This window comes from Ailuropoda melanoleuca, chromosome 7, assembly GCF_002007445.2.
Source record: "Ailuropoda melanoleuca isolate Jingjing chromosome 7, ASM200744v2, whole genome shotgun sequence".
In the NCBI taxonomy this organism is placed as follows: Eukaryota; Metazoa; Chordata; class Mammalia; order Carnivora; family Ursidae; genus Ailuropoda; species Ailuropoda melanoleuca.
Window position 1 is genome coordinate 73,372,587 of NC_048224.1, and position 12,273 is coordinate 73,384,859.

The following is a 12,273-nucleotide window of genomic DNA, read 5'->3' on the forward strand; positions in this document are numbered from 1 at the left end:
ATCAGTCATGTTGTTCTTGTCCTCTCTTCTCTTTGCAGCCATCAGGCTGGATGGGGTGGACGTCATCGGGTACACGGCATGGTCCCTCATGGATGGCTTCGAGTGGCACAGAGGTTATAGCATCAGACGTGGGCTCTTCTATGTCGACTTTCTAAGCCAGGATAAGAAACTGTTGCCAAAATCGTCAGCCTTGTTCTACCAAAAGCTGATAGAGAAAAATGGCTTCCCTCCTTTACCTGAAAATCAACCCCTAGAAGGGACATTTCCCTGTGACTTTGCTTGGGGAATTGTTGACAACTACATTCAAGTAAGTCAGCTGACAAAATCAATCAGCAGTGTCACCAAGCCCTATCACTAGTAAGTAGTGTTTCCTTATTAGGTTGTCATGGCACATTGTCCATTCTTCAGGCCAAACGTGATTCCTGGATGAGCACGTTAGGGGCACAGTTTGGAACATGGCGCCCTTCTTTCCAAAAATCTTTCTAGCTTCATCTTGCACTTTAAATCAGCTCCAAAGGAGGAACAAGTTAAAAATACATGAATATTTAAGATCTGAAAAGATAGTAAAAAGATAAAATACTCCTTTTTAATAGAGTGGTTTTCAATGCTTTTTAGAGCAGTTGGGTTCTTCCATAAATAAGAAGTAACACAGAACTTCAAATTTATGAGATCTCAGTGGAGCTGCTGAGCCCAAGGCAGGAACACCAGGCGGAGCCCTCCCGAGGCATAGTGTAGCCTGTTGCAGAAGCACTCAGCAATGAAAACCCCTGCTCCAATGATTCACTGCTCAAAATTTCATTTCTAGAGCTAGTCATCGAAGTGGTAACCAATCCTCAATATTATTTTTAACTTCCCAATCTTAAAGGAATTTGTTTTCTAGAGTTTGATGGAATATTTTAGTAGGCACTTATTGGATGCTTATTGGACAAAGCCCTATGTTAATCACTGAGGGTGCTTGGCTGAGGGGAGTGCACACTGAGATGAGTAAGGTTGACTCCTGCCTTCAAAGAGGTCTGTTGAGGGAAAATGTGGGATACACAAATCATATAATGGAGTAGCACAGAGTAGGGTACTAAGTGAGCAAGGTGGTAGTAGGGTGCTGCTGAACAGTGCGAAAACAAGACAAAGGTTGGTATTCATAGATAAGCAACGGCATTTAGCATGCTGAGTGCTTCTAGCCAATTCGCTGGTTCAGTAGTAAAGGAAAAATAACTTTCCCTCTACCCTTCTGAGTTCTTAGCTGAGATCCCTTATAATTAAAGACAGATTAACAAGAGAACAACAAATAGAAGTTTTGTAACATGTGTAGCTTACATATACATGGGAGACACTCAGGGAAAAATGAGTAACTCCTTGAGGTGAGGTGGAATTCAGGCTTAAATACATACCATCTTAATAGAAAAAGCCGGAAGCAGGGTGGGATATAGGTCTCTAGGGAAGAATAAACAACTTTTAGGAAAGATGAATGGACGCTTAGAAGAGTAAATGGGAACCACAATACTTTGTGACAAAGTCTGTCTGGGTGTTGTGGTGACCTCTGGTGTCCTCTTCTGTGACAAGACTCCATCTTCCCCAGGGGATGAACCCCACCCCCCCAGGAGGGGACTGATGACAACTGAGTTCCTTTTGGAGGATCTGTCTTTAGGAAGGTAAGGGGAGCTCAGAGAAAGCCTTTCCCTACATTTGCTATTTTTTGAGAGGCTGCTGCTCAAAATAATCAGTTTTATATGAGCAGAGCATACTTTGGGGTGGCAGGCCCTGAATTCCTACTGTCACATTTTGGGGTGGCATATTCTGTTACCCTTCGGTTCAAAAGAAGTATTTGGAAGAATGCTTGGATCTGAGGAAAGGTCTTTTAGTTGAAATGGGTTGCTATTTTCTTGTAAGTATCAAATGGAAGTCCTTTATTTATAAGGAAATAAGTCAACACTATCCTTAATACATTTTTTTTGCTGGGCTGTATTATTCTTAGGTCTTTTGCAGACCTGAGTTAGTTTACAGGGCAGCCTCAGACTTAAATCCCTTCTTATATTTAAAAGGCAGCTGCGGGACACTGTTAGTAAAGATGTCTGAGCACAGGAAGAAGATGTCTAGCTCTGCCCTGTTGGGTTTGGGGTTTTCCTCCCTCCTCCTCTCTCCTCTCCCTCAGCCTCTGTTCCCAGAACCTCCCTTTCCTAACTTCTCTCCTGCATGTGGGATCCACAGTGGGGTTCAAATAGGGTGCTGGTGAGGGGGAAAGGGACAAAGGGAGGGAGATGGGCTCCCCACCCCTCCTTCCTCCCCGGCTGGGGGCAGGTTGGTCCCTGGTCTTTGTTCTCTCTCCTGACCTTCTGGGAGGAGCCACTCTCAGCTGGGCTCTGTGCTCCTTGTCCCTGAGGACTCATGATAGCAGCCTCAGCCTGGGTAGGTAATTCCCAGTTCAGTTGTACGTGAAGAGAAGTTTCTGCCAGCATCTCCGTGCAGACAGTGTGAACTCAGGCAGTTGTGAGACCGTGTGGGGAGCCCCTTCCCTTCCATCCCTGGACTGTGTTTGCTTTTGGGAACTGGTAAGTAGTGAGAAAGTTTTAAGAGTACAACCTATTTCCTTGAGAGAGAGAGCAGAGAAACTCTGGTCAGACCTAACAAATCTGGCAGTGAAGAGGGAGGGAGATGGGGAGAGGATTGCTTTTCCTAGTCTTTAGGGACAGTTGTTTCAGAATTTGATCTGATGCCAGCCATGCATCAGCTCTGAATCCTTCCTCTGAGGTGGCACTGCCCTTCTATCTCATCAGTTGGGGGAGGGTCCCTAGTCCTCCACCCAGCAGTGCCCCCCCACCCCTCCACCGCCCGCAAGTCTCTCTTACACCCAAGCAGCCACACACAAACTAACTCACTCTCAAACCCTTGGTGGGTGAACTTCTCCAGAAGCTCTCTAGCGGGAAAAGGCTGCAACTGCTGTTTTGTTCTTTCTTCTTTTCACCTTGAGCCTCGCATTATTTGGGCAGTGCCCTTCCTAAGCTACTTCCTAACTACTTTCCTGGCAGAGTAAAAACAAATTTTTTTGTAGGGCGGTTCTGAGGAGGGTGTGCGTATGTTTTAATTTACAAGCTGTTCTCTATACTTTTAATACATTATATTAAAGCCCTGAGAAGTAATTTTTAAACCATTGAAATTTGTCTTTTCCCTCCTGGCTAGTATTTCAAACTTCTAATACAAATAAATTCCTAACATTAATCCTAAAAAACTTTAAAAAGAATATCCCAGTAAGGGCACCACCTGTCTGAAGCCAGACCTCCGGCTTGTTCACACGGACTGTCACTGTCGCTGGCCCTAATTTCCCAGAGGACAGGCTTGTTTCCCTGTCACCACTAATGCTCATAGTAAACATCGTTGCAGAACCTGTTACATGTTGGGGACATAGAGTTTCTTTAACCTTGGCCACTATTAGAAGAAGGTTTCTTCCGTAATATGCTAAATACATACTTTATACCCATTTCTTCTGAAAGGCTCCACTTGAGTTTTCATTTTTTTTGATTAAGAAAAGTCAACCAATTAATGGAGGTTAGATAGAATTATGCCCAAGTACTCATTTCTAAGTGTCTCGCATTTTCAAGAAATAGATCCCCTCCCCCACCCCGAAATTATACCTTAGTTTCTCATATTTGTTGGCAGATGCACCGAATAAAAGCTGCTGTTTTGGAAAAATTGTGATAGAAAAGTTACAAATTTAGTCAACTCAGAGCTCTGTGAAAATAATCCAAAGAATTCCTTCAAGCTCTAACACTTTCACTTCAAAAGAGCATGCAAATATTTTCTCTTGCAAAGCTGAGGAAATAAGATTTGTGGGTGCATCACAGTGGAAAAATACTTCTCACAGCATTCCCACAGTACGAGGGGAAATGCATGCGTGGGTGATCTGCAGGGGACAATTCTCCAGAGAGAGCAATTTGCCTCTGACACGCTGAGTTTTTTCTTACTTTCCTTTATAAACACAGCCCTGACCCCTCCAGAGAACCAGCAGCTCAGGTGGGCAAAATGCAAAGAAACCTCTGCTAGGAATTTCAAACCAGAGTTTGACCCCCGCTTGTATTCCGAGGGTCCAACCCAGGACCCATTCAAACAGGATTGTTTCTGAGGAGAAAACTGGTTTGATCAGTGGGTCCTGAGGATGAACTTTCCGTGTGCCTTTTCCTCCGTGGTTAACACGTGGAGGGAGCATTTTGTGGTTTCAGTTTTACAATCTGCCTCCTTTTCCTAAATACCCATTTTCATTTTGGAGGCTATTCATCAGATGATTGAAAACCCTTGGTCTCGTGATCATCACCGAAAAATCACTCAGGAACATTTAAAAACTATGTTCAAATAGCCTAGTACGTGTTAATGACAATATGGTTCCTCATTTCCACATTCTCTAATGCTTTTATCATCCGACTGAATTTGTTAAGTTCTGTCTTTGACACTAACACCAATAAAAGGCAACAGTTACACATATCTAGCATGTTCCCTGCCTAGCAAACTTCAATTCAGAACGTGATTTTAAGAAGCATGATTTAATTTTAAATATCATTGCATTTTCTGACTCTAATTCACTCAGGTTTTATGCTTTATCTTTTTTGTCTATTTTTTTTTAAATTTGGGAGTCTCATATTATTAGTGATTTCTTATATTAAGATACAAACGTTCAAAAGCACTTTGCTTGCTTAACACAGACCAGAGGTGTGTGAGAATCAATGATTTTTTAAAAATCAGATTTTTTTTTTAAACATTGAAGCAAGAGTTCAAGAGTTAGGACTATGGGTTAAGCCAAAAATGCATTAAAAGTGGATTTTTTTTTTCTTCATGAGCTTAACGATTGATGAAAACTTGTTGAAATTTCCTGCTAGAAAAGCTCTCTTTTTGCTCTCTGGCTTGCTAGTTTCATGGATGGGATTACACAGAATTCCTTTTCCAGGACGGTCAGGTGAAATTCACGCCTTCTCCTCTCCCGGCAGGTGGACACCACTCTGTCTCAGTTTACCGACCCGAACGTTTACCTGTGGGATGTCCACCACAGTAAGAGGCTCATTAAGGTGGACGGCGCGGTGACCAAGAAGAGGAAGTCCTATTGCGTGGACTTTGCGGCCATCCGGCCCCAGATAGCCTTACTCCAGGAGATGCACGTTTCGCACTTTCACTTCTCGCTGGACTGGGCCTTGATCCTGCCTCTGGGCAACCTGTCCCAGGTGAACCACACGGTCCTGCACTACTACCGCTGTGTGGTCAGCGAGCTGGTGCGCGCCAACATCACGCCGGTGGTGGCGCTCTGGCGCCCCGCCGCCCCGCACCACGGCCTGCCGTGGCCCCTGGCCAAGCACGGCGCCTGGGAGAACCCCCGCACCGCCCTGGCCTTTGCCGAGTACGCCCGGCTCTGCTTTCAGGATCTCGGGCACCACGTCAAGTTCTGGATCACGATGGGCGAGCCGTACACTCGGAACATGACCTACAGCGCCGGGCACAATCTGCTGAAAGCGCACGCGTTGGCGTGGCGCGTGTACGATGAGAAGTTCAGGCGCTCTCAGAAGGGTAAAATATCCATAGCCCTGCAGGCCGATTGGATAGAGCCCGCCTGCCCTTTCTCCCCAAAGGACAAAGAAGTGGCCGAGAGAGTTTTGGAATTTGACATTGGCTGGCTGGCGGAGCCCATTTTCGGCTCCGGGGATTATCCACGTGTGATGAGGGACTGGCTCAACCAGAGAAACAACTTCCTTCTACCCTATTTCACGGAGGAAGAAAAAAAGCTGATCCGGGGTTCCTTTGACTTTTTGGCTTTAAGCCATTACACCACCATCCTTGTCGACTGGGAAAAAGAAGATCCAATGAAATACAATGATTACCTGGAAGTGCAGGAAATGACCGACATCACCTGGCTCAACTCTCCCGGTCAGGTGGCGGTGGTGCCCTGGGGCTTGCGCAAAGTTCTCAACTGGCTGAAGCTGAAGTTCGGAGACCTCCCCATGTATATAATATCCAACGGCATAGACGATGATCCGCTCGCAGCCCAAGACAGGTTGAGGGTGTACTACATGCAAAATTATGTCAACGAAGCTCTGAAAGGTAAGGAGCCCTGGAAACCCCAGTCCCTTGGAGACCATGGCCCCCGAGGGCAGGATACCCCATAGGCGCTCAAACGTATACACCCACTGTCACTCTCGTAGCAAAGTGCTATCCAGACCTTGCCACACTGAACAAGTCCGAGAGAGACCTAGTATTTTCCCCCAGGGATAATGGAGTTTAGCTAAAAGTGGGAGACCCTAGCAAAAGAGTGGGAAATTCCCTAGCACTGGGCCTATAAAAGCGTGGACTCTCTTGTCCCCCATCGCAGATGGGCTCACAGCACTCTTGGCTCCTTCATTTGCATAAAGGTTTGACCCAAGTACATCATAGGAGGTTTAATTAGGTAAAACCTACTACATTAAGCGTAGCTCGGTATTTGTCCTCGCGTTGAAAGAAGTCTTTTATGGTTAAACCTAATTTAGTTTTATTAAATGGTATTGAAATTTTCCCTGATGCACTCCCTAAGGCTGTGTAAAAGTGAAGTGTTGTGTGCAAAACATCTGAATAACCATTCTGTCCTTTTGTTTTTCTAGCCTACATACTGGATGGTATCAATCTTTGTGGATACTTTGCTTATTCTTTTAATGATCGCACAGCTCCGAAGTTTGGCCTCTATCATTATGCTGCAAATCAGTTTGAGCCCAAACCATCCATGAAACATTACAGGAAAATTATTGACAACAATGGCTTCCCGGGTCCCGAGACTCTGGGTAGATTTTGTCCAGAGGAATTCGCCCTGTGCACCGAATGCAGCCTTTTTCATACCCGAAAGTCTTTACTGGCTTTCATTGCTTTCCTACTTTTTGCTTTTATTGTTTCTCTTTCCCTGATTTTCTACTACTCTAAGAAAGGCAGAAGAAGTTATAAATAGTCCTGAACATTTTCCTATTCATCTATTTTGAAATAATTATGCACACACATCAGCTGTTAATCAATTGTACTTCTCACTGTTGTAAAACTATAGATTTCATTTATCTGACTTCTAGAAAATTTTTTTTTGTGGGATATGACAGACGTTTGGAAATGAGCGTAAGTGATTGTAAAATATTGAATAATGTGAATAGTGCCTGGATTTGTTCTTTTTTTTGGAGGGTGATCAGAGACGGTCAGGGACCATCATTTCTGCAACACACTGTGTAACAAATGTATGGGAAGTGGGAACCATGCTGTAACTATTTTACAGAAATTGAATGGCCTTATCAGTGCCCATTCCTAAATGTAGTGTTTATCTTGAAGTAATAATCGCAAAGGTTGGAATAAAAAGTTTAATCCCAAGTAACCATCTCTAAACTGCCATGATATACTTAATGGTCTCTGTTGAACTGAGTTTCCTTTGAAAAAGAAATGGCAGGATATAGGAGAGATGACAAAGGAAGGGCCCTGGGCTCCAATGTTCTTTTTAAAAGCAGTGTTTTAGTAAGTGCTGCTAATATTAATTTACATATCTGGTTCATGATATATTTAGCAGAGCAAATGATAGAACTTTATTTTACATGACTTTCGAGGCACTCTCCAGGCCCTGGGGTCCTTGAGGGCTTTGCGTTACTGGGGTCTTGTCAAAAGCCTGCACAGGGAGGACTCTGAATGTTTGCAGAAAAATAAACATGAATCGTGAGATGTTGGGCTCTTCAGGAAGCATAAATGGATCTTGAAATGCATTATATTGCGTGGCTCTAGGAGGAAGAAAGGAGGAAAAAGTACTTACTATGAGCAACATTATGATTAATTTGATTATAAACCCTTTGATTTTAGAGCACTCCTTGCAATGAATGATGTGACCTTTCCCGAACAAATAAGAATGAAATAATAACTCATCCTGCGAAGAGAGCCTTCACTTGCTGTTCTTTAGAATGTGCATGATTTCTTTGAATTGAATTTTTCTTTTTTAAATTCTTAACAGGCTCCAAAGTATTTGGTCTGATAACACTGGAAGATTTGTTTCTGTGATTGCTGAGGTTTATTTTATATTTTCGCTGCAATTTCTGTGGAACTAGCTTTGAACTTTCACACTGAAACATGCTACTGATTTCTAGAAAGGGCTAACGAGGTCTTATCCCTTAATGCCCCTTAAACAAGTTTTGCTGATTTTCAGACAAGGGTCTTTCTGTTACACTGGCATTGCCGATGATTCTAATGTTTGTTTTATAGATAAGCCAACATCATATCAGGCAAGGTAAACCACTATCATATAAAGCATAACTAATCTTGCTGACACAGGGTTATAATGTATAATAAAATGCTGTACTGTATTATGTATCATCTTCAGAGGTGGTATGATTTTTTTCCATGAAAGATAAGCTTTTGTTGGTATTCTTTTGAAAATTGGACTTATTATTGAAATTGAAACTAGAGAATAATAGTTTCTTCTATGTATATATTTTTTCTGATTCTAAGAGTAATATATGTTTGTTGTAAAAAATTGAAAAGCGCAGAAACTATATGTAAAGAGAAAAAATGACCTGTAATCTCACCACCAAGGTGGCCACTAGCCTACGTATTTTATTTTACATGGAGTTAGATCATACTGTAAATAATTATGTATCTTTGTTAATTTTTACTGTGTGTGTTTCTTTTGTCATTCAAAAGCATGATTTCTAATAGCTATAGAGTGATTCCACTGTATGAATTTATCACAACTTATTTAACCGTTCCTATTGGTTGGACTAGTTTCTTATTGTTAATTACTGTTGAATAATATTTAAAATTTTTCTTGCTACAATATTTTCATTTCCTTAAGTGTAGACAGAAGTAATTCTGTCCCTTGATGAAGTATTGTAATAAATCTGTCTGCAACTTTGTTTCTTTCATAATCATATAACTGGCTGCTAGATACGTTTCTTAAAAAATTTTTTGTGTGTGTTGACTTAACTACATAGAATATGAGTGGTGAAGAAATGGGTCTGATAGCGAGGCTGGAAGATGGGAGGGGATGGAGGGGGCCCCAGGCTCATCCTTGTGGTTGAGCTGAGACTTTCAGACACTAAGAAAGCAAAAGAGAAGAGCTGAAAGAGACAAAACAGACGCCAAAGCCTCGAAGAGAAATGACATCCCAAAACCATCCGACTCAGTTATAGTGAGAGCAGCATCTAACGTTGCGCCCTCGTGGACCTTAGGAGGAGGTCATGGCTTCTGCCTGCAGGAAAAGAGGGAGGGCACCACTTGGGTCTGTCCAGACCACAGGAGGGAGGAGGGACCGGCGGGGAGGGAGGCGGGGCCAGGAGGCGGGACTTCCTGTCAGAGCACCGCCCTCCTTTCATATCAGTCCTTATAATATTTCACTCGTGAATCCTGGGTATTTCACCACTTTACATATTTTTTTTTTTGAAATACAGAGAGACTATTCCCCTGGAACTCCTACATCTCTTATTAGGTTGTGGGGCCAACTCTACGGGGGCATTAGGTGGTAAACTGTGGTTTCCTGAGGCGTCTTGGCTAATTTCTTCCACCCTTGTATTTGCTGTGCATTCACAGTCCCTGCCTTCGCCCCAGGTGTACCCCTTGCTCTTATGCCTCGTTGTTCCTTCGGCCTGGCTTTGCAAGGATGGTTTTTCAGATTCATTAAGGACATTTTTCATTTTATTTTTGTCTTCCACATACAGTAATTAGAATCTATTAATGCCTTGGAAGCTTTTCCTTTATACTATTTATAACAATGCTGTCCAACAGAGTGCAAGCTGCATATTTTAAATTTTCTGTAATCCCATTAAAAAAATTAAAAAGTGCAGAGGAAATAAAGCTTATGCTATATATTATTTTTCCAATATAATCAAAAAATAGCTTCAATGTGTAATCAATATAAAAATGATTAAGATTTTTATATACTTTTTTTTATACTAAGTCTTACAAGTCTGGTGTGTGTTTTTCTTGTGTGACACATCTTGTGCTCAGTTTGGATTAGGCAGACTGTAAATGCTCAATAGCCACATGTGGCTTAATGGCCGCTCCATTGGACAGTGCAGGTCTATAAAGAAAGCCTTGCTCTGCTAAATCAATTAATTGCATATAAGATACCCAAAATATTTAATAAGTTAGAAGAATAAACTCTTTAAAAGAATCTCCCAAACTCTATAGTCCATGGAAATAATTGACAAGTAAAATTATAATTAAGATAATTATTGAGTAAAACAAGTACCTTAAAACATACATTCAAAATGGGTGAAAATCCTAGAGGAGAACCCAGGCAGCAACGTCTTAAACCTTGACTGTAGCAACTCCTTGCTAGACACGTTCCCAGAGGCAAGGGAAATAAAAGCAAAAATGAACTATTGGGACAAGAGGGACAAGAGTCACTGGATCGACCTTCTAAATGTCACTGAGTCTCAGTTTCCTTATCTCTGAAATGGGAGTAACATCTACCAGGGCACAGTGCTGAACATACTAAGTATTCAATAAATAAAGCACCTCCCCTAGAGATGTTTTATTTTTCTGGACTAATTCCACTTTTTCTTAATATGTATATGATTTATTGTCAATACGATTCATCCCGAAGCACTTCAGTTATTTTATTTGTGACTTTGAATATACACCGTCATCGAATGTCCTTGGTGAAACCAAACTAAAAGAATCGATCCCCAGAGTTATTTAATAGGATTACTTGGATCCAAATTTTATGAATGTGGAATCGATAGAATTCTGAAGATCATTGGGCAGAAGAAGTTTCTATAGCAGTATGTTGCACCATCTGCTCTTTTGAAACAATCTAATGACACAGACAAAACTCTGAAATTTGTGTATTTGTTATTGAATTGGTAAATAATTGAAGACCCATTAACTAAATTTTTGTGTGATTCAAAAATCCTGGGTAGAGTTTCTAATTTTGGTTGTAAGCTTCCCATATGCTTATGTTATGGTAAAAACGAGTTAACTTTTAATGAGCTTATTTTTTGTAAATTATTTGCAAAGGAAACATTGCTCTTTAATAAATTGCTAGAATAGGGCTGAGTGGTTTTTTTTCCTTTTAAAAATCTCAATTGATTAGTTTATAAAATTTAGTTTTCTTTCAGTATGATAGCAGTTACTGTCTAATTATGGCCTTAGCATAAATGTTGCCTGAGATTTTTCAGCCAGTTTTGATCATGTGAATCAAAGCTTTGGCTAATTTAGTTCCAGGTTATCAGACTGCAAGTGTTTCAAGTTTTCAACAGTGTTTCAAGGCCATACTGTTGCAGTTAAGACATGAAGGTTTTATAACTATGTTTTTTTCACCTTAAATTATGGGTATCGTGAGTCTCCAGTAAGTAGCCCAAAGGCTTCAAAATAAAACATTTCAATTCTCAGGGGCAGGAGTGGTAAGCCACAGAGCAGCAAAACAGATATAATTAGAAAAAGATTGACGGGTCAGGTGAAAATATTCCATTAGTGAAAGCTGACAGATGAAAAATGAACATGATTTTATTCCAAACTGGTACCGTTCTAAGATGTCCTTATTCTATCTGTGCCTGTCATGGACCTAAAACCCACCAAAACAAACACAGTGGGGGTTACTCATCCATCAGCCTGACAGTAGCAGAGCCTGCAAGATTCCGGCAGTGTTCACCTCGGGAGGAAGGAAGGAGACAAGGGAAGCCAGAAAGTGCGGGAAGGGCTTGCAGGATTGGGGAGAGCCCAGGAAAGAACTATTTGCAAAAATGTTGGAATTCTTCCACATGGGGACTAGAATGGGCTAGGGTTGTGTATCTCCCTTCTCCCAGGTCAGTTCGGCTCTGACAAGACCCCAGTAGGCTAAGCCCTGGTTAGCCAGTCTTTCCTGAGGGCAGGCCTTGTTAGGAACAAAGTGCTCTGGGGTGCGGGCTGGCTCAGTCGGTAGAACATGGGACTCTTGATCTCCAGGGTGTGAGTTCTGGCCCCACGTTGAATTTATTTAAAGCAGAGCGCTCTGGCATATTCCAAAATGGCCCCTTCTCCTCCAGCCCTGCCAAAAACACAAGGAGATTTTTCTCTGATATTACTCAATTGCAAAATGCAATCCCCAACATACTGTGAGACCTGGTAGATCTCCTGGAGTAAATCCCACAGGTTGTGCCGCTGGCGCCTCCTCTGCCATGACTGGATCTCCTCAAAGTTTGTAACTCTTGGAGTTGGCCACACTGAGCCTCTAGCAATTCATGAATTACAGTTCAGGGTTTCCTACCCCAGCACTGGTTCCTGAGGTGGTTTCCACTTGTGAGTCTCTGCTTGGGTACACCACAGACTCCCTGTATT

At 42.1% G+C, this 12,273-nt stretch overlaps 1 protein-coding gene across 1 annotated transcript in view; it reads left to right on the plus strand.

Annotated features, from left to right (window-relative positions):
• Positions 1 to 8,859, plus strand: part of KL (klotho) — a gene marked incomplete at its 5' end in the record, with an annotated part of 41,558 nt that extends 32,699 nt beyond the window's left edge. Inside the window, 3 exons of the mRNA XM_034663783.1 lie at positions 39 to 307; positions 4,971 to 6,072; positions 6,606 to 8,859. Of these exons, the coding sequence (XP_034519674.1) occupies positions 39 to 307; positions 4,971 to 6,072; positions 6,606 to 6,943 (1,709 nt within the window). The remainder of the gene's footprint in view (positions 1 to 38; positions 308 to 4,970; positions 6,073 to 6,605) is intronic.
• Between the last annotated feature and the right edge of the window lie 3,414 nt (positions 8,860 to 12,273).